The 23345-nt window shown below is 40.4% G+C and overlaps 1 protein-coding gene across 2 annotated transcripts in view; it reads left to right on the top strand.

Moving 5' to 3' along the window:
• The window catches only part of LOC138049069 (uncharacterized), a 22324-nt gene extending 2512 nt beyond the window's left edge, over positions 1-19812 (top strand). The window contains exons 3-5 of one of the 2 annotated variants that reach the window (XM_068895185.1): positions 4070-4167; positions 9608-10515; positions 11253-19812. In XM_068895185.1, coding sequence (XP_068751286.1) covers positions 9645-10515; positions 11253-16519 — 6138 coding nt within the window. In that variant the 5' untranslated portion in view covers positions 4070-4167; positions 9608-9644 and the 3' untranslated portion in view covers positions 16520-19812. The remainder of the gene's footprint in view (positions 1-4069; positions 4168-9607; positions 10516-11252) is intronic. The other variant, XM_068895184.1, reaches the window with a different exon arrangement.
• Positions 19813-23345: the final 3533 nt, after the last annotated feature.

The following is a 23345-nucleotide window of genomic DNA, read 5'->3' as shown; positions in this document are numbered from 1 at the left end:
ATGGACCGAGACCAAGTCGAGGTCCATACACACGCCAAAAAAAAAAAAGAACGATTCCACTATCCAGCCATCTTGACCAAACAAGCTTGGTCAATAAAGGATTTATCATATGGGATAAAACACCAGAAAATTATCTTTTCAAGCGAGAAATACCGAGTGGGCATGCAGTATAGCTCCATCTTACCCACTTGGGTAGCCAATCACAGCACGGGATTTGGTTCATCTTGCCCGCTCATGGAGCCAGTCAAATAATAACGAGGTATAATGCACAGTAATTTGTCATTCAGTTTTATTCTGGTATATATTCTTCACGCAATCTCGAAAACAAGTGTAATTAACCGAACCGTATAATGAAAGCTAAAATTTTACAAGAGTGCTTAGGCCTAATCACTGAAACGAGCCCTCAGGCTTAATCAGGAATCGATTGCTATTTTAAGAAAAGTGTTGTTAACTGAATTGTAAAATGACTCGATCGTCGCGCTTTAAGAAAGAGAAATACATATCCACTAGGAGATTGATCGCGCATTAAGATACATCATTGTTTTTCACTCGATCATCGTGCTTTAAGAACAAGAGACACTGGATGAAAAAACGGATTTTCACATATAGCAAATGTGGAGCAAATGCATGGCAAATGCTACGTTTGTGCACGTTCGCTTAGATTTGCTGAAAAGCAAAGATCACATTTGCCACAGTTTTTCCACCCATGGCAACGCTCGTAAATGCCACATTTGTCTTAAATTTGCTGTTGTGAGTAAAAGTATGGATAACATGGTATTTTTTGTGACATTTGGAGGGATAGTAAACATGATGTTAAAACTAAAATTTTGCAATTACTTTTCCTGAAGTTGTAAATTTGATCAAACTTTCATCATTGCACCTTTTTACAAGGTGAGTAAAGGCGAGCAAATATAGGTTTTGTAGCCGTTTGCTCGGAGCAGCAAATTTGTTCAAATATGAATTTTTGCAGAGATTCCTCAGAATAGCAAATGTGGCCAAACGTGTAGTTTTGCAGGGTTTTACTCAGGAAAACAAATGTGTTCAAGGATGTATTTTTGTAGAAATTTGCTCGGGATATTAAATGTAACCAAAATAAGACTTTTTTCACATAATTGCTCTGCATACCAATTGCATTCAAAGAACCAGGTTTTCATGCTTGTTTACGATAGGAAATTTGACTATTTGCTCGGGTAGCCCTGTGATCAAAAAATAAAATTATGTTTTTGCTCACTGTGGCAAATGTGATAACAATATCATTTTTGCTTAAAGTAGCAAATGTGAACAATATACATGTAGCGTTTGGTCAAGATAACAGATGTGATCCAAAACATTAGTTTTGCTTGTAATAGCAAAATGATTAAAATGTGATTTTACACTGTTCTTTAATTAGGCCAGAGGTGAATTTTTTCTCAAATTAGCAAATGTAATCAAAGAATCTGTTTGGCATTTTCCTTGAGATGGAAGATGACATACCCTTGAAACTCTGTTGATTGAATACTGCAACAACCATTTCATAATAAAATAAAGCAGGTTTAAGGAGGCAGCGTGGTCGAGTGGTTAGGGCGTTGGGTTTGCATGCGGCTGCTCCGGGTTCAAATCCCGTTCTAACCTCTGGTTAGGATTTGTTCCCGGTTGTCCCGGATTCAACTCTACCACGCTTTGTAAGTAGCCAACTGGTTGCCTCCTGCCAGTTGGGGTTCTTAATAATGTTTCTGTTAAGTTTGAATTGTTTCTTTCACATTGTTAAAAGTGGGGTGCCTGTAAACTAGCTTGATAGCTAAGTGCACTTCCACTATAAACAAAGCATAACAAAGCATAAATTATCCAGACATATGCAATAAAATGTCACATTCTCAATTTTGACTATTAATAATACAAGTGCACATTGAGATGGCAATTAAGTACATGTAGCTCGATCTGAAACTTGGATGGACATACAGTATTTGCAGTATATTCATGAAGCTGTTTTATTGCCCTTTAGACAGTGCCTCCATACAATGGAACTCAAAGGTGAATTATTCCTTAGAAACTGATGCCGAAAATAATCCATTCTCATAATGCACTTGAAATACAAATGTCACATGAAAAAATTCACTTGACCCCAGTTCATGTCAAAAGATTAATTTCATACAGTGTTTCCAGAATAACAATGACACTACTCTACCCAAGTATTGACATAAAGACATTAATTTGCAATTGCATCACAATTCACAATCAGTGGACTGTCTGTTTCTTGCACCTCAAGAACTTCCCTTCAGCACTGCAGCTTATGGTTGAGATAGGCCCTGGAAAATATTCACACCAGTCAATCAATCAATCAATGCATAAGCTACATGTACATTTCAATGAATGATGTAACACACCACTCTGCCATTCATAAGCAATCCTCCGGTGTAAGTGAAACTGAATAAGGAAGCTTCAAAGGAATTGCAAACTTATCTGGAAGCCTGTGACAGCCTCCCACAAGTGTCCACCTTTCCAAATTGACCATTTTGTGCATGTAATAAAATCAATAATGGTTACTGAGCTTGAGTTTCTCATGATTTTAAAATGGAATTAGTGTTTGATTTCTACAACTCAACTTTTGTATTTCATCTATAATTTGCTCTTTTTTCTTGGGTTCCTGGCCACAAAGCACTAAAAGCATGATGTTGTGAGTTTTACCATAATTATACAATTAAAGCAGTGGAGCAATCATACAGAAAACTGCTCATTAAAACAAACGTTTTAATAAAAATTCTCTAGGATGTCCTTTTTGTGTTGTTACCGTATGAGCTACATGTACATGTAGACTAAGTACTTATCAAATAAAATTTGAGGTTTTATGGGGAGAAATTGAAAATATTGACAATATCAACTCTATCACAAAATGGTTGGTACAGTATAATTATTTAGATAGCCAGCTCTCAACATGTACATGTATAGTAACTGTATAATCTTCCATGAGAAATGCTAGTAATGCATTGAGTACTTTACCATAGAATACCCGATAAGACAATTGGATTTTTTTGTAAAGGCTCGCATACACCTGTACATGTACATGCAAACAAAATACAAGTGACAAATAACATGTGAGAAGCTTTGTATACCAATTGTCATAGTTACATGTATCCTTGCACAAGCAATGTGGTGTGCAGTAGTAGGGTTTGGTGGAATAAGGCTGCATATCCAGTTATTATTTCACTGTCTTCCCTGTATTCTGATTTGTTACAATTATTTTTATGGCTTGGTATAAAAGGCTTTAGGTACTAAACATGTGACAATGTTTGGTCAAGAGACACCAGTGAGGGTATACCCCTAATACCATGTCATAGGAAAAACAAGTGACAAGTACACTGTAACAAGTGAAATACCTTTTTATATCATGTCATATGAAATAGTTACAGTATATCCTTGCACAAGCAATGTGGTGTGCAGTGGCAAGGTTTGGTGAAAAGCTTGGTACAAAAGGCTTCAGATACTAAACGTGTGACATTGCTTGGACATGAGACAACAGTGAAGGCATACGGTAACCATGTCAGGAAATTTGTATTCCACCAAACCTTGCCACTGCACACCACATCGCTTGTGAAAAGATATATGTAACTTTAGTAAAATCCAACTAATGGGCTATTATCAATGCTGCTTTCTGATTGGTTGAGCTACTAGTAGGCTATTTGTTATAGCCCACTAGTAGCGAAAAGCGCCGGCTTTGAAAACCAAAACAACAATTAAAGTCTAGCTTTAACTAGCGAAAGATGTTTTGTCTCGATATTTTTTTGACCAAATAGTTGGATTTTACTCAAACAATTATTCCTCTCGCCCTCATGGCCTCTGAGTCAATAGCCCATTTGGCCCTCGGCCTTATGGGCTATTGACTCAGAGCCCATTCGGGCTCGAGGAATAATTGTTAAATAGCATACCCGGGCCACTAATGTGTTCTAGGAACAGTATTGTTTGAAGAACGAGGCATATAAAAATAAGTGGCAAATAAGGGGCTGGGTATAATAGACTTCAGCTGTCACAGGGATGCAGAGATCCATATCATTCATACCCCTTTCCTTATTATTGGTATTGTTTTGAATACCAGTCGTTTCGCCAACGTGTCAGTTCGCCAACGACCTGTTCGCCAACGTATGAAGTCGGTTCGCCTTAGAAGGGCTTAATGGTGACGTGCGGCCAGCCAAGGTATGTTTTTCGGGATTTTTGTCTTGAAAAGGGTATCGAATTTATCATTTTTTGTCTTAATCAGGGTATCGATTTATCAATTTTTGTCTTAAACTGGGTTAAATGTGTTAAACAGGGTATCAAAAATCGGAATTCTGTCTTAAAATGGGTAGGAAAATCAGCGATATTTGTCTTAAACAGGGAACAGACGCGGTGGATACAACATGGTTGTGGTTACAATTATTATAGGGTGTCTGGGACGAGGTGTTGATAAAGCAATCAAAGAAGTACGACGAATTTTAGATCGTACTTATGTACAGTGAAACTATATTGAGAAAGGTATTTTCAGGTCTGATACAATCCGCAGAAAACTAAGATATTTATGTACAGTTGTAAATAGCGTGGATTATAGCCGGATTAACTCAGATCCAACAGCTTCGTCAGCTGAGAGTCAATTGTGAGCAATTAGCTCTCGAAGAATATCCTATCTTCCTTCAGCTGAACAGAAATGACCGATCCAAACCAAACTTGGCTATATCTATATCTTACAAGGAAAGGTTCCGTTTATACAAACGTTGGCCGTGTAGCACTTACATTCTAAACAGAATTAACTGCAGAGAGTGTAGTGTAACGTGAAGTGCTAGATTTCTATCCCATATGAACCATGTGAGCGTTAGCCCTACTGATGGAACTGGGCCCACAAAAGGACAGAGAAAACTCTGACCAGGGTGGGAAATGAACCCACGACCTTCGGGTTAGATCTCCGCCGCTCTACCGACTGAGCTACAAGGTCAGACGGGAGCAGGCCGTGGGAACTGAAGATTTTAAAGTCACGGGGCCATAGTTCTAATGGTTTAAACTCCCCAGGTCTTTCCTAGCCAAACAGGTACCATGTTTGGATTTTGGGTACAAGTGGGAATTTCTTCGTGCCCCCCTTTCCTGATAACCAATTTGTTCTTGTCAGACCCGAGAGTGACTTGTATTTCGATAAGACTTGGTGGCTTGGTCGCAAGGCAAACAGGCATTACTATGCTAGGCAACATACATTTTCAAAAGTAACCGTTTACAATGTTTGAAAACTACTTATAAACTTATACAGTTAGGGATTTGGAACCGAGAATAAGAAAAAGGATCAAAACGGTAATTTTAAAAAAAAAATGGAATTAATTAACAAAGCAACAGTTTCTCACAGCTATCATTGACATTGAAAGGTGTCGTAAGTTCCTGGATCAATAAGGTTTCTTTAAGTTTGCAATGAAAGTCAGGCCCGTTTTAAACGTCACATTTCACATGTGCCGAATCTAAAGCAAATGAGCAAAAAACAACAGATTTTTCTCATTTGCATTAGATTCGGCACATGTGAAATGCGACGTATAAAACGGGCCTCACTTCTGCCCGACGCTAAAATGTCAAAAATGATCCCACTTGATGTTGAATCCAGTGGCTTTCATAAGATCAGCAGTGGCTGACGTGTGATCATTTTTTATATTACGAGCCCCCTAAAATGTTCCGTTTTTGTGTCTTGGAGGCGTCGTTTGGCTTTTCCTGTGTAAAAGTCATCACAGTCATCACAATCCCAACAACTGCGAGAGTAGAAACTCAGTGTAAGCAGCGGATTTCAGGCGTTTAGACATGGATTTGGTCGCTCTTTAAAATCCAAGTAAGGTAACAAAATAATTAAATCTTTCTTGGGAACTGTCATCGATAATGCTGTATGTTGTTGTTGAATGTTGAAAGGTATTACTATATGTCTCTGTTTGTTCTTAAGATTTGAATGTATCTTTAGGGCTAAAACTTTATTTTAATTAACCGCTATTTGACCTATTTGTTGAAAGTAGGGTAAAGGTAAAGTCTGCTTACAAGCCAAGTGGCCCATTAGGCCGGAGCTTATCCTGGTTTCTGTAGCATGAGGCGACTAGGAGAATTTCTCCTTCCCCCCCCATCCAGATCCAAAGAAAGAAAGTGTGAATTGATAACTAAAGGGGTTGACGCGGTCTTCAGATTTTAGATGAATATCTCCTTCTGATCAAAGCCAACCTTCATGCTGCTAACGAGGAGTGAGTATCCCGGATTTCAGTTAATGATTTACTCCTCTATTTCTCCGCCATTTTGAATTCGTAGGAAGGTTAAATTTGTCCCCATTCCCCATACCCCATTTTTCGTTTTAGTGACATCCCTGGAGAATTATGAAAATCGCTGTTATCGATTTTGATCGATTCCGTCAGTAAATCGCCAACCCTAATTTTAAACATTTGTTAATAAATTCACTGTTTAAGACCGATAAATAAATTTATCCTTCCAAAACTGTTTCGTCAATATTTCTTTATGCTAAAGATCTTCCTTGTTTGTATTTGAAGTTGCGACATTCCCAACATTCCGTACAACATTTAGTAAGTAGGTTTTTCTTCAAGTTGAAATTACGGAAATTTGCCAGCCCGACTGACGTCGAAACTGACCGAAACTATTTATATTCCCTTGTATATCTGTGTATAACGATGATTACTAACATGACCTGTCGCGATCGGGCAACTTGATCCCACGAGGATATGCAATACACTAGCGGTCAATCAATTAACCCGGCAATCAAAAACTTTATTTCTCTTTGAATTTTACAGATAGCATAAGCCTACGTATTATATGACTAGCTCCGTGAGCGGGCAAGATGAAACAAATCGCGCGCTGCGATTGGCTAACCGAGCGGGCAAGATGGAGTGATACTGCCCGCTCGTGATTTCTCGCTTGGTCCCGAAATATCAAAGAACATATTTTCGTGTTAAAGCTTTCGTCTCGGTCCATAATCCCGCAAAAAAAGAACTTGGCCGATATCCAGCACTTCACCTTACACTCTATTCAGTTAACTCTGTTTAAAATATAAGTGCTACACGGCCAACGTTTGTATAAACGTAACCTCTCCTTGTACTTGTACATGTTCATTGCCGTGGCTTTCACATCTTCAGTTCCCACGGCCTGCTCCCGTCTTACCTTGTAGCTCAGTCGGTAGAGCGGCGGAGATCTAACCCGAAGGTCGTGGGTTCAATTCCCACCCTGGTCAGAGTTTTACTCTGTCCTTGTGTGGGCCCATTTCCATCAGTAGGGCTAACGCTCACATGGTTCATATGGGATTGAAATATAGCACTTCACCTTACACTCTATTCAGTTGACCGAACAAGCTTGGTCAATAACCCATATATATTAATACTACAAATATATGTTACATACAAATTTAAGACAATCTTAATACGCTGGTTATTATGTACATTGTGACTTGTGTAAGTAAAAACTCAGTAGTGATTAACCGGACCTAATTACGAAAGGAGCAGCGTTTTTGATCAAAGGTAATGCTCTTGATTTCTGAGTTATTAATGACTCAGCGGTTCTATAAGTGTTTCTGGCAGCATATTCCAGGGTTTGCTGGCAGAGTAGCGAAACGAGTGCAAGCCATGTTTGGTCGATTTCACTATAGGGATGCTAAGGCAGCGTATGCCACGCAGTTTATAAGAGAAGATCAATAGCTCGTTAATTTATCAAGGGGCTAGACCGTGAAAAGATCGATGGATTAAGATTAACATGTCGTGTATTCTACGATTGTGTAGACTAGGCCGATTAATTGTTGGTTTTCACTCACGTGATCAACAGCCGTGTTTTAAAACGAAAACAATAGAAAGCGTTTGCATAATAATAGAGTTAAATTCCCGGAGGATTTGGTCGGGGATCCAACATGGCCGCCGTTTCTTTGTTTAGGGCCCCATGCAACATGGCGGCCGTGACGTCATTTGAAAACCGATATATTCTCTAAACGTGTATCGTACCAATCATGATAGTCACTAAAACTGAATAAAACGTAAGCATCTCTCGTTGATCTCAAGTTTGCGGTAAGGATGCCAGATAATTTAACAGTAATTGAGGCAAGAGAAAAGGAAAGAACTTAGCACAGGTAGGAGAGGTTTATGGCGCTTCAGCACTTGCAGTTGGTTATCAACTCAGATACATGTTCATCGAAATTGAGGTCACTGTCAATAGTGACACCTAGCAGCTTCATGGAATGACTGATGTTAATACTTTTACCATTTGAGATAAACAGAATGTTGCAAGGACACTAGAGCGACATTTGTTGACATTAAGACACATGCCGTTAAAAAAGATCGACTTGCATTTCCGTTGCATCTCAACTAAAGGTAAAAAAAGGTAAAGTCACTTTATTTAGCATCGTAAGTTCCTTCAGCTGCGAGGCCGGTATCAACGGAACCTGACAGAGCTCCCGTTACCCCCTCCCCCAGTCAGTGCTCCGTTTTACAGGCATCTAAATCAGAGGAAAGTCGAAACAGACGTTGAAGTCACCAAGGATTGAACTGGGGACCTCTTGTTCGGAAAGCCACGCACTAATCAACTGAGCAACGCCTGCTCCTCAGATGAAGGAAATATACAAAATATCATTCATGAATTTGCTAAAAAGTAAGGGTCTAAGTACTGATTCTTGGAGGACACCTTGAACAATTCTTAACCAATCTGAAAAAGTGTTCCCAACTTTAACCTTCTGAAACTTATCACCAAGATAGCTCTCCATCAGTAGAATGCTATCCTCGGATAGACCATAAAAATGCAAATGTAAAAATGTAAATGTAAATGCATTGTGTATACAGTAGTACACTTGGCTATCAAGGTAGTTCACAGGCACCGGCACTTTTAATAAACCCCCAGTTAGCTATTTACAAAGCGAGGTAGGGTTGATACCGGGACAACCGTAAACAAATCTAAACCAAAGGTGAAAACGGGATTTGAACTAGGGGCAACGTAAACGCAAGCAAACCCAACGCCCCAACCAACGGACCACTGGGCTATAAGCTTCGCGTTACGATTGGTCGCATTTTTCTCAGGTTCTCTGTCCACTCGGCTAACTCTTACATAAGCTATAGTTTTTGTGTCTAGAAACAATTGACTGTTTCACTGATTTCTGATTTAATTGAAAAAGGATTGACTGTAATGTCGAAAGGCTAATTGGATCTTTGTAATCTGCATTCAAATTTCTCCAAACCAGAGTAGCGTCAAGATATGCCCTTAATTTACGGATTGACCATGAGATCTTTTTAAGTATGTCGACACTATACCAGATATCTCTTGCGCCGAAAGAAAAAAGCATATCGGATAGGGCTTTTGTTTACAAACAAAACCTTTTCGGGCCGGTTTTTGAGACGGATGAACTATACGCCGCTTCAGCTGAAAATGAATCGTCATCATGAACGGAGAGGTTTCAGTGTTGTAAGCGAGGCAAAAGTCGGCGACACAGAGATAGTAATGGAGCTCATTCCCTCTGTACCTTTGAAAAAAATCTGTTTCAGACATCAAAGCTCTTTCTTCTCAAGCGAAAAAAATTAATGAGGAAATAGTATTTTCAGTCTTTCCCCGTAAGAGAAGAATGAAATGATATCCGCTTATTGTATTTATTCATTTATCTTTTATTTAGATCCTTTGTGGAAATGCTTTATTAGCACCAATTCGTGATGTCCTTGCACCCTTATCGTGACGAGGAGTTAAATCATTTCAAGTGTTTGTCCCTGGTTTTAAATGAATTCCCGAAGGCTTTACGTCAGACTTTTAAGACGATGTGGGACAGCACTATTGGGCATCGCCCTGGCTTTCAGCTTTGGGATGACTCCACTGCTGTGAGAAATCTCTTTGTGTCTACAGAAGGAGGAACAACTAAAGTTCCTACCCACCAGTCGTATAATGAATGGGATTGCACCGCCTTATTCCAAGCTACCATCTTTGCAAAGTCTTTCAGTATTCATTCCAAAACCCTCGCTGATTTCTATGTAAAGCCCCGTGCTGTTCCTTATGGAAGTTTCCATGGATCTGTGTTGAGTCCAGTAGGAGATAATGACGAAACCTTTGCACTGGCTATTGATCAGCTTCGGCGCTTGAGGAATGCAGTTTGTCACTCTTCTCGCTTAGAGATGGACAAAGCAACATTTCACCGTAACATTCAATACGCTAAAGAAGCGTTCAAAGCTCTGGGAATTTCAACTGCATCGATTGATGCAATTGGAAGTTTGACTGCATCTGACTTTCCAACAACAAAAGTACGTTTGCTGGAACAGCATGTAAGGGAAGAGAATCAAGCATACATAACATGTTTAGAGAGTAGAAATGCAGATTTCGAAGAGATAAGGGATTTCTTAACAGGCATAAAACAGAACGTGGAGATCCTCGCTGCTAATAAAGACGAGGTCACTAGGTTGGAACAAATGATAGACGACTGGAAAACAGAGCAAAGGGAATGCAATCTGGCAGGCGAAAAGGTTTCTACAAGGGTAGCGGAGAATATGATTTCAGCTGTGGAAAACTTGAGGATGCAACTGGAACGGAATAAAGGTAAAAATAGGACTTAACTGTTTTTAAGCCTCTTTTTACAACAGCAGGAGATAGCAATAGGCGTGACATGCAAAACACACTGTCAATGAAACAGTAACAGTAACAGTAATTCAATTGACAAACCTGAGGTCGACTGTGCGCTCATTTTACTTCCCCCTCTCCATCAGTGCTCCGTTTTACGGGTATTTAAAGCTACTTAGCCACACGGAAAGGAAACTGAGAAGTCGAAACAAGGATGCGAAATCCGAGAATCGAACTCAGGACCTCTTGCACCAAGGCCGTGCACTAACCGACTGTGCCATCCTTGTTAGTCACATAAAATAAACGAAACTCTTAGTTATTAAATTTGTCCCGCAGCTAAGCTAATGAGAGCCATAGGTTTATTTCTGAGATGGTGTCACAAACTAATTTTCTTTCCTTATTATAACTAGATAATTTATGAAGTGAAGAGAAATTTGTTCAGTGACGTAATCTCAGGAACGTTGCCAATATTCCATAGGGTCTGTATTTGGTTTAAACGACTACAAACCATTGAAAAAGAAACGGGAAATATGTCTACTGTGGGTGACAATTTATCCTGAGTACGAGTAACACTTCAGATTATATGCACGAAGTTTAGATACTGTTTGGTTTTAATTCTTGATATCTTCTCTTCAGTTTATAAAGTCTCGATGAGACAAAGGATATCCAAAAAAATAGGCAATGTCTACTATGTGTTTTACTTTTACATTACAAAGACATCAAGCCAACAGTCCCAAGATCTTGTCTTCCTTCAATGGTTCCAAACTTTACTGGCCGAAAGAGTGAATGCCAAGAGATCGTGGACATCGTGAGTTCCGACCACACTCGGATCGTGACGATCTGGGGCTCACCTGGATTCGGAAAGACATCGGTTGGAATAGCGGTGGGCCACCAACTACAATCTCAAGGCTTTCCTGTTTATTTCCTTTCATTACGAGGACTTCAGACAAAGGCAGATCTAACATCGAAGCTTTTCAGCCTTGTAAGGCAACCGACCACTTCGATTCAGAGATCAATCCCTCAGCTTCTGTCCTTTGAAGATGATCTAATTGAGACCCTCGGCAACATTTCAGATTCCCTGGTATTTATTCTTGATAATGTAGATGATCTACTAGAGAGTGGCATTCCAAAAGTAAAAGAAGACGTCCTGCAACTATTTGAAGAAATTCTTGCGCGAAATGAGAAGATAACTCTGGTGGTGACCACACGAGAATCATTTGAGTTTATGAACTTGAATTTCCAAGGTCACAGATCAATAAGAATAAGGCCACTGGATGACACCTCATCTCATACTCTAGTTCTTGAATTAGTGCCAAATGCTAGTCCGGATGACTGCGCAAGAATTGCCCAAATATGTGGGTGTGTGCCGCTTGCAATGAGGTTAATGTGCTCTTTAGTTTGTGAAGATGATGTTCATCCAAGTCAGTGTTTGATTGAGTTCATTGAGTCCACAACAGAAAGTATCGTCAACATCTTGGACAATCCAGATTATCCGTCTAATCAAAGGTTGCTGTTCCTATATGAATCATCCTTCCTCAGACTTTCCCCAGCAGAAAAAGAAGCATTTGTGTCTTTGTCTGTTCTTCCGGGATGTTTTACCATGCATCTCGCCTCAGATGTAATGAATAGTACGGGGGAGATTGAGGCTAAGAAAATGTTGCAAAGACTCCGAAGAAAATCCCTTCTCGATTCAAACTCCCAGCCTGGAACATTCACAATGCACAAGCTCCTTCAATCATTTGCTAGAGAAGCGGGAGAACAGCGACTGAAAGAAATAGTGGCAAATGCAAAGTGCCGCTTCCATGCGCATTACATTTCTCGTTTCGAGAAATTGAATGATGAGTTTCTAAATGGTTATTCCATGGATGCATTCATCGCATTCTATGAGGAAAAGCAGCATTTTATGGAAAGCCTAGAAGACGGTTGCACAGATTCCAGGATAGCCGAGAATGTTGTTAAGGTTTTGATAAAAGCAGAGTTGTTTCTAGATTCGCTGTTTTGGTGTCATAGTGAAGCACACACAATATATTTTAATAATATCTACGATTTGGCATTAAAGGCAGCCAATGCTCTGGGAAGTGCACATTACCAGAGATGTTTACTAACTTCTAAAGCGTTTGGTGAAATTACTTGGGGAGTAGAAGGAAGTGCAATGCAACTTCTCAAGATGGCATACGAAATCCAGTCGAAATCTTATCCAGTTTCTGATGATGAAAGGAGTAAATACTTATGTTACTTTGGCATCTGTAAGCTTGTTATCGGCGAGGTTGAGAGCGGGATACAGTGCCTGCAAGAGGCTCTTCCTTTAATGCGTGGAAGTGAAGAGCACAAAATTTTAAGGCTCATTGTTTGCCAAGTCATTGCTGTCTATTATCACTTCTTAAACGACCCATCTACCTCAAATTACTACTATAACAAAGCACGCACGGAATGCAGTTCCGCCGCAGACGAGCAACTGGTTGTTATTCCACCTCAGGGATGCAAAGGAAAAGAACCAAACAATAGCAAGAAGCTGCAAATGAACACTTGTAACTTGGGTAATTGGCCAATGCAATTCCTTGTTATATTTCACGTCATGGAAGCAGCAAAGAATTTCTTTGACACTGACACCATGCAATTCGTAATCAATCCTGCCCTTCAAATATTAAGTGATCTCAATATTAATTCCAAAACCCCATTTCATTTGTTTCATTTCTGCGGTAATGTTGTCGAGCTTCTGGGGTCAGCATTCACCGAAGAAGGTATGGTTGTATCAGATTTCGAAGAATCAGTCGCGCGTCACCAAGCAACCCTCGAGCAATTTAAAGATAGCTCTTCAGCCCCAAAGGGGAACGTTGATTCAACCAGTCTTTCTCGAGAATGCAATCAGCCTCTCGCAAGGTTCTACCTATGCCTCGGTGAATTGCACCACAGCAAGAAGAACTACTCAAAGGCTCTTTATATCAAAAAGTCTGCGCTTGATATCAAAATAAGAAAAAATACAAAAGAAACAAAAGAATTCTTAGCCCATAGCTACCATTCACTCGGGGTGACACAGTATTTCTTAGGTGATTTTGCCTCTGCTATGCAGTCTTTTCAACGGGCATTACATGTGCGGATAAAGCTGTTCCGAGAGGATCATGCAAGCACAGCTGGTAGTTACCATTTCCTCGGAAAGACACAGCATTCATTAGGTGATTTTACCTCTGCTCTGGAGTCTTTTCAACTGGCATTAGATGTGCGGATAAAGCTGTTCGGAGAAGATCATGCAAGCACAGCTGATAGTTACTATTCACTCGGGGTGACACAGTGTTCATTAGGTCATTTTACCTCTGCTCTGCAGTCTTTTCAACGGGCATTAGATGTGCGGATAAAGCTGTTCGGAAAAGATCATGCAAGCACAGCTGATAGTTACTATTCATTCGGGGCGACAGAGTTTTCATTAGGTCATTTTACCTCTGCTCTGCAGTCTTTTCAACGGGCATTAGATGTGCGGATAAAGCTGTTCGGAGAAGATCATGCAGGCACAGCTGATAGTTACTATTCATTCGGGGTGACACAGTATTTATTGAGTGATTTTACCTCTGCTCTGCAGTCTTTTCAACGGGCATTAGATGTGCGGATAAAGCTGTTGGGAGAAGATCATGCAAGCACAGCTGATAGTTACAATGAACTCGGGGTGACACAGCGTTCATTAGGTGATTTCACCTCTGCTCTGCGGTCTTTTCAACGGGCATTAGATATGCGGATAAAGCTGTTCGGAGAAGATCATGCAAGTACATCTGCTAGTTACCATTCACTCGGGGTGACACACCGTTCATTAGGTGATTTTACCTCTGCTCTGCAGTCTTTTCAACGGGCATTAGATGTGCGGATAAAACTGTTAGGAGAAGATCATGCAAGCACAGCTGATAGTTACCATGAACTCGGGGTGACACAGCGTTCATTAGGTGATTTTACCTCTGCTCTGCAGTCTTTTCAACGGGCATTAGATGTGCGGATAAAGCTGTTCGGAGAAGATCATGCAAGCACAGCTGATAGTTACTATAAACTCGGGGTGACACAGCGTTCATTAGGTGATTTTAACTGTGCTCTGGAGTCTGCCCAACGGGCATTAGATGTGCGGATAAAGCTGTTCGGAGAAGATCATGCAAGCACAGCTGATAGTTACTATGAACTCGGGGTGACACAGCATTCATTAGGTGATTTTACCTCTGCTCTGCAGTCTTTTCAACGGGCATTAGATGTGCGGATAAAGCTGTTCGGAGAAGATCATGCAAGCACAGCTGATAGTTACTATAAACTCGGGGTGACACAGCGTTCATTAGGTGATTTTAACTGTGCTCTGGAGTCTGCCCAACGGGAAGTAGATGTGCGGATAAAGCTGTTCGGAGAAGATCATGCAAGCACAGCTGATAGTTACTATGACCTCGGGGTGACACAGCATTCATTAGGTGATTTTACCTCTGCTCTGCAGTCTTTTCAACGGGCATTAGATGTGCGGATAAAGCTGTTCGGAGAAGATCATGCAAGCACAGCTGATAGTTACTATGAACTCGGGGTGACACAACGTTCATTAGGTGATTTTACCTCAGCTCTGGAGTCTGCCCAACGGGAATTAGATGTGCGGATAAAGCTGTTAGGAGAACATCATGCAAGCACAGCTGATAGTTACTATGACCTCGGGGTGACACAGCGTTCATTAGGTGATTTTACCTCTGCTCTGCAGTCTTTTCAACGGGCATTAGATGTGCGGATAAAGCTGTTCGGAGAAGATCATGCAAGCACAGCTGATAGTTACTATGAACTCGGGGTGACACAACGTTCATTAGGTGATTTTACCTCAGCTCTGGAGTCTGCCCAACGGGAATTAGATGTGCGGATAAAGCTGTTCGGAGAAGATCATGCAAGCACAGCTGATAGTTACTATGAACTCGGGGTGGCACAGCGTTCATTAGGTGATTTTACCTCTGCTCTGCAGTCTTTTCAACGGGCATTAGATGTGGGGATAAAGCTGTTCGGAGAAGATCATGCAAGCACAGCTGATAGTTACTATGAACTCGGGGTGACACAGTATTCATTAGGTGATGTTACCTCTGCTCTGCAGTCTTTTCAACGGGCATTAGATGTTCGGATAAAGCTGTTCGCAGAAGATCATGCAAGCACAGCTGATAGTTACTATGAACTCGGGGTGACACAGCATTCATTAGGTGATTTTACCTCTGCTCTGGAGTCTGCCCAACGGGCATTAGATGTGCGGATAAAGCTGTTCGGAGAAGATCATACAAGCACAGCTGATAGTTACTATGAACTCGGGGTGACACGGCATTCATTAGGTGATTTTACCTCAGCTCTGCAGTCTTTTCAACGGGCATTAGATGTGCGGATAAAGCTGTTCGGAGAAGATCATGCAAGCACAGCTGATAGTTACTATGAACTCGGGGTGACACAGCGTTCATTAGGTGATTTTACCTCTGCTCTGGAGTCTGCCCAACTGGCATTAGATGTGCGGATAAAGCTGTTCGGAGAAGATCATGCAAGCACAGCTGATAGTTACTATGAACTCGGGGTGACACAGCATTCATTAGGTAATTATACCTCTGCTCTGGAGTTTGCCCAACGGGAATTAGATGTGCGGATAAAGCTGTTCGGAGAAGATCATGCAAGCACAGCTGATAGTTACTATGACCTCGGGGTGACACAGCATTCATTAGGTGATTTTACCTCAGCTCTGCAGTCTTTTCAACGGGCATTAGATGTGCGGATGAAGCTGTTCGGAGAAGATCATGCAAGCACAGCTGATAGTTACTATGAACTCGGGGTGACACAGCGTTCATTAGGTGATTTTACCTCTGCTCTGGAGTCTGCCCAACGGGCATTAGATGTGCGGATAAAGCTGTTCGGAGAAGATCATGCAAGCACAGCTGATAGTTACTATGAACTCGGGGTGACACAGCATTCATTAGGTGATTTTACTTCTTCTCTGGAGTCTGCCCAACGGTAATTAGATGTGCGGATAAAGCTGTTCGGAGAAGATCATGCAAGCACAGCTGATAGTTACTATGAACTCGGGGTGACACAGCATTGCTTAAGTTGTTTACTTGTTGTCTGCAGTCAAAGCGAGAGGCATAAATCTGTTCCGAGAAAATCATGCAAGCAGAGGTGATAGTTATCATTTACTCGGGATGGAACAGCATTCGTTTAGTAATTTTAACTCTGCTCTGCAGGCTGCCCAACTGGCATTAGATGTGCGGATCAAACTGTTCGGAGACGATCTTGGAAGCACAGCTGATAGCCTAGTTAACGTTTACTCTGGGTGACACAGCATTTGTTAAGTGATTTACCTCTGCTCTGCAGTCAACGCTGCTGGCACTAGATGTTAGGTGTTTGTAGAAAGGTGTTTTTTATGATTGACCTTAGCACTGTTTAAAGCTACAAGTTTTTTTAGGACCGCAGTGCATGCGTTCTATGCTTTCACTTTCGCGGGCTTGTATCCAATTAATCAGACTACTTGTAATATATAGGGAAAACGATTTGAAGTAGATCTAAACTGTGGCTATGGTTAAAATTTTACTCACACAATAGATGAGCCACGTGATCACACTTGTTTTTCGCATTACCAAATTTTTTTGTTCTTTAAAGGAAACAGTGCATTTTTATAATTATTCCGAATGTAATTTACGCAAAATGGAGTAGAGAAATTAGATAACTAATATGCATTTTTTAAGCATAAACTCGTTTTTATGAATGGCTAGCTCTTATTTGTTGTTAAACGTGTCGTAAGTAAGGGGCTGATTACTTGAGTCGGGCCAGTCCGGTCAGCCGGGCTGGTCAGGTTTCCCGGGATGAGTTTCAGCCCGGTATTACATGAGATGACCCAGCCCGGCTTGGACTAAATTTCGAATAAGTCATGTGAAAAAAGATAGCAGCAACAACAAGAAGTGGAGAGACGTTTGTCTCGCTAAATTGTTATTAAAATTCACCATTCTACAATGTAAAGAAGCCTTATGGTTTTCTATCTAATTTATCCTTTATTTAAACATTAAAAAACGATTATTCCGTGGGCCATTTTGCTCTCAAGTGGAGTAATGTGGTTAGAAATTGCTGGCCCGGCTAACCTTCTTCCCCGGTCAACGCGATTACATGGAAAAATATATCAGCCCGGTTAGCCGGGATCCCGGCATCGTAATGCCGGGATCTCGGCTAACCGGGCTGACATATTTTTCCATGTAATCGCAAACTTGATTTTTGGTGTATTTCTGCGACGTGCCGGGATCTCAGCTAAACGAGCCAGCCCGGCTCATGTAATCGGCCCCTAAGAAACCTAACCACGGGAGGAAGGCTTATTTTAACTTTGGCGAAGATTCCTCATGGGATTTAGGAATATATTGATCAGAGGAGATTTCGCGGGTTGCGTTGGATATATTCTTCAATCACTGCAGCGAGCTTTTGATATTCAGAGAAAACGGTTTGAAGAAGATCCAGAGAAACACCAATAGTCTATTATGCAGCCTAATTCAGTCTGCATATATTGCAATGTGGTAAATTTTACGATTCCGCAAGTGCTAGTCATGCCAGATGACATTCCTCAAACTCGTGCCACATGTTAAAGAGTTGTCTTGTGGCATGACTTTGAGCTTGCAACGTGCGAGGGAATGGATTGTATGTTAGTGACCTGTTCCTCGGGGATTTGCGCTTAATTTTCCTTTGCCACGCTTGAGAGTTCTTGCATAATTACATTCTCCCAGTCCTCCACTGTTAATATAAAAGAAAATACTTTAATGAAAGCCATCAATCGTTCGACGAATTGTGTGATGAAATGTTGTATCGGTTATTGGAATATGGACGATTCGCATTCGGAAATGGGAAGGACTGAGTTCAGCTGGAAATACCGCTGGTTCAATCTCGAAAACATTACGAATGGAACAGCACAGATCGCGAATATCTAAATCTGGGTTTGGATTTGTTTTTTTTCAAATAGACGGAATCCTTTTTGAAAAAAGATTCACCGGATCAAAAATCCGGATTTGGATTCGTCGAAAGGAACGCAAAATCCGCTTGAAGATGGAAAAATCCCTTATAAAACCTATATTGGCGAATGTTCCTTTTTATTCAGTTCAGTTTATTTTATTCACACTTCTTGAATATTGTAAAGGTTAACATAATAGAACGAATTAAGTTCATGATAAGCCCGACGTTTGACTCAATTAAGTTCGGCAACCGTATTTGAATCGACCAACCACTCATGAGCCGAACCTAACTCATAATTTAAAAATTTGTATGATAATGTATTCCGTCAACGTTAAGTACTGAGGGAATCACGCAGTTGTGGAGAGAACATTAAGCATGTTGCAACCCAGAAATGAGCCGCGGCTACACGAGCATATTTTTTTTGTTTGCAATGGTGATGCAATATATCCGTGACAACTTGTGACACGTCCAGGGGTTATGGAGCCAATCAGATGCGAATCGCGAAAATTTTCTCGCTAAGGTTTTATTAAGTGTAGCCACCACTGCTCGTTGGCGACGCGACAATTTTCAAAAAAATCGCTCGTGTAGCCGCAGCCTTAGCTTATTCTGCGTGAACCACCAACATGACGGCGATGACGTCACAAGGCTGTACGACAAGATTTCAAAGCTCAAAATCAAAATTGATTCCTGTGGCCCAAGAGACCAAACACGATTAGTGCTAGATATACCCAAAATGCCATTTTGTTCTGCATTCACAAAAAACATTTTGTCCAAAGATATTCGCAGTGCATCTTTTGTTGACATTTTTAAAACTACAATAGCTAGAGTTAACAGGTTTTCAGTTCAGTGGGTTTAGTAAGGATAAATTAAGGTTTGAGTTTGAATATTATATCTGATACTTTTGAAGTACACATGAATTATTTTTTTAAATCTGACTGATCAGCTTTCATAATAGGGCGAATCACCCTGAGAGAAATCTGAGAAATGGCAACCAAATCAAGCGAAATCGCCGTAGAAATAACTGCTTAAAACATCGAAGGAAGGTTCGAATAAATCAGCAAATGCAAAAGGAAGCAGGGATGGGCAAAATGCAGCCTAACAGTTTTTCAAAGTTTATCTTTGTTGTTTAATATGAAAATTATCTATGTTTGAAAGGCCTTTTTACCACAATTGCTTGTAATCTCGTAATCTGCTTGGCTAATTTGCAGTTGTCGATAAGAGTCTAGACAACGCTGTACGCGTAATGCTGACGTCAATTTGTCACGCAATGTAATAGCCAATCAGGAACACCCATTTTGGGAAATAAACCAATCATATTGCGAGAAAGTTATAGACAACGCTTGCTCTTACTTTGTGTCATGATTTTGGTCACGCTCTGAAATTAAAAGGCTGCGCCTCGTGAGTCCACAACATTTTGACCACTGTGATGACGAACATCGTCGGTAAAAGTACCGAGAACGCTGAACCACTTTCGAGTTGTTAATTTTTTCTCGCGAAGCTTTGATTTACGCTGTTTAAAGCGAGAAAGCGCGAGTAATTGGCAAAACTACACAAAATGACCTGTGTCACCTTGGCACAGCTCCTTTTAACCCATAAATTGTAAGTAAGTAAAGAAGCATCTTAACCTGCTTTTATAGTTTAGAATGACAAAGTGATTGATTCTAACACGTTACAACATAAAATCGGGGCTTAAAACATGAGCTAAATCTATAGGGTTAGGTTATCTTTTTCTTTGGATTTAAAAACTGTTAACTAAACACTAACAGACCCAAGTTTTAAGCCTCAATTTTAAAAAAAAGGCAACTGTTTTAATTGCAATTTTCCTTTTCGCTTTTTTTCACCAATCCCATGATTCAGTCCTATTTTTTGGAGGAGGGGCGGGGGGGGTGGGGAGAGTATTTGCATTACTTAACAAGTATTTACCGAAGTGGAGGTGGCTAGTGGTGGATATTTACCGAGAAAGGTTAATAGTTGTTTCAGTATTTATTACAACAGTGAGGTAATATACCAAAAAAAGATGATTTTAACTCATTTATTCCTGCAAAGCTTACAACATTTTCGGACGCAAATTCCGCTCGAATTGGTCGGAGGTGAATAGCAAAGGATATCAGGAGTTAAAGTAGCCGATCAGTGCACTCGTTCAGCGCTATCCACTGTTTTATTACACATAACATGAGAATTTTATTCCATAAAGCTCATTTGTACAAATCTATACGCTTTATTTTCACATGTGAAAAAGACCTATACAGCCAATCAGAATGGCGTACAGCTATTTCACATGTGAAAGTATAACCAATCAGCGATAGCGTAAAGGCGTTTCCATGCCAATCACTCGTGCATCTCGTGCAAATCGTGCAAATCGTGCAAATCGTACTTTGTTATTGAATTAAATTAAATTTGCATTTGGTTCTATTGTTAGTGAGTTTTTGTTTCTAATTCGCGTTCAGAAAACTATTTTAATGAAAATTCTCATGTTATGTGTAATAAAGAGTTTACGACATAGAAAGTGCTTTGTACGGGGTTTTATTCACTCGTTGTTTGTGTCAAAAACCCTCACTCGCTCGTTCCTCGCTCGTTCGGGTTTTTGACACAAACAACTCGTGCATAAAACCCCGTACGCCGCACTTTCTATGAAGTAAACTATTTTTACTATATACTAAATAATGGATATCCAGTTCACTAAAGCATGATACAGTCCCAAGAGTAATTAACTCCCTAAAACGTATTGCATTATGGGGTGGTGAAAATAGCCAATTATTGGTCCGTCATTGCTATCTTTAAAATCTAGAGGGACTCCCAGGATTTATCAGGATGTAAATTCTCGTCAGAATTTCAATGAAATGTCTGTCAGATAGGTATTGAGAATGAAGATAATTATCAGCGTAACAGGTGTGATCTTGATATAACACCAAATTCTCATGACTACCCAACAAAGAAATCTATGGTACTAGTTAGGACAATGAAAGTTTCGATCTTGGGAATGAAAGGGTTAATTTATCGATTCGTTTGATAAAACCAGATAATCCTGTTTAACCCCCATCAACGCAGCAGCACAGAACTTTTATTCGTTTTGAACTTGCAAAAGTTTGCACGTACAAGAGACCAAAAACGGCAAAATGGTGAATTTAAATTTATGGTGGCTTAACTGCTGAATTAATCCTGCAACGTTTTTGTAAAGGAATAACGCTAATTTTAGCATGAAGGCAAAGTTTAGTGTTAAAGATTAAGAAGGAATTCTTCCAGTAGGAGGAATAAACTGTTTCATAGGTGTGCAATTCGTGCGTGCATTTAACGAGCAGAGTAGGGATGGAAATAAAAATTAAAGCTGTTTTGATGTTAAAATAAATATGTGTTTTGAAATTGTTATTGAATCGTTTTAAACTGCTCATTCTCGCTTCTCAAAGGGGTTGAGTGCTGAAAAAAGGCACCGAGTTCTTCGGTTTCGACGTCGCGTTTATTTTAGAGGGATACCTCCGCCAAACAGGCTCCGGACCAGCGGAAGGGGAAAATTTGCTCCATCGTTCCCAAGCCTTTTTGTCGCAAAGGGTCGAGCGGTTTTTTGAAGAGAAACTCCCTGTGATCAATACAAGTCGGAGCACGTGTTTTTTTTATTAACGGGCTGGTTCGTTACTCTCCACGGTGGAATTATTGTGAGGGGCTCCTAGCCAACCCTTTCCCGAGTAAATTTATTTTTAAGAAAAGGTTTTCCCCGCAAAATTAGTGAGTTGTGAGTCGTATTGTGTTACCGTAGCAACAGAAGATCCATCTGAAAACACCCCTTGTAATATGCTCAATGGAATATTGCGTTTCTGATTGGTCAATGACGAATGCACAAATAAGTTAAAGAATGCAATGGAGGTTATAGAATGCAATACGGAAGTTGCTATGGGAACACAGCGATGAAGTAATCTTGCTGAGTATATAATAAATAAAAAATCGTATAAAGTTGGTCTTGTATTTCGTGGTTTATGGTCGTAATATTATGATATTTCTGACAGTTGTAGCCTGCGAAATTGGCAGAAATTAATGGATATTTTCCCGGCACGGACCAGAGGACTGGGTCCGGTTGTCTGGTGGGGATTATCGATAATTTGTCGTACGAGTAGTGAACCGTTAGGGATTTGAATCAGTTTAGGTTCAGCTTTCTTCGCCTGCTTTTTTGTTATCTTTTCACCTTAGCCTCCATAGGGTAGTGGCACTTGCATAGGGTTTGGAGAATACGTTCCCTCACTCCCGCAGCGTTTTGGGTTTTCGTATCCGGCAGGTGCCCAGTGTGCCTTTCCTGTAATACGTTTTTAGTAGATCAGTACCATCAGGTATGCCGACATATTGTTATGCTATGACTAGCAAAATAAACCGGCTTGTGTCTCTGAATGGGTAGTGGAGTCAAAATTTGAAAGTTCTCAAATTGTTCGAGCCGTATTTTCAAAACAACGTGACTCGTGCCCAAAAATCACAAAACGCACTCTCGTTCGTACAATTTCATATACTTATTCTGTTTTTCAATGCTTTCGTTATATCTCTGGGACGCGCAATGTGATAAGTTAAATTAGCGGGCCGCATTCCACAGTACAGCCCGCAAAATTTGAAATTTCGATAAAACAATCTCTAGCAAGTTTCACGTCGTTTCTGTTACATTAACTTTAAAACTGTTTGCATCTCGCAAGCAACTGTTTCAAACTTCCAAGAAGATTTAAAATTCGTTTTTCGGATTTTGACATGGTAATCTTTGTGGCAGTTGAACCTTCCGCTTGACTTAAACTACAGTCTGTGACAAAATTCGTTGGTCCCGAGTTCGATCCCCGGATCTCACATCCTTGTTTCGACTTCTTTCCTTTCAGTGTAGCCTAAGTAGCTTT

This window comes from Montipora capricornis, chromosome 5 (assembly GCF_036669925.1).
Source record: "Montipora capricornis isolate CH-2021 chromosome 5, ASM3666992v2, whole genome shotgun sequence".
Lineage (NCBI taxonomy): Eukaryota > Metazoa > Cnidaria > Anthozoa > Scleractinia > Acroporidae > Montipora > Montipora capricornis.
The sequence above is the reverse complement of the archived record's forward strand: the minus strand, read 5'-3'. Positions and strand labels throughout refer to the sequence as shown.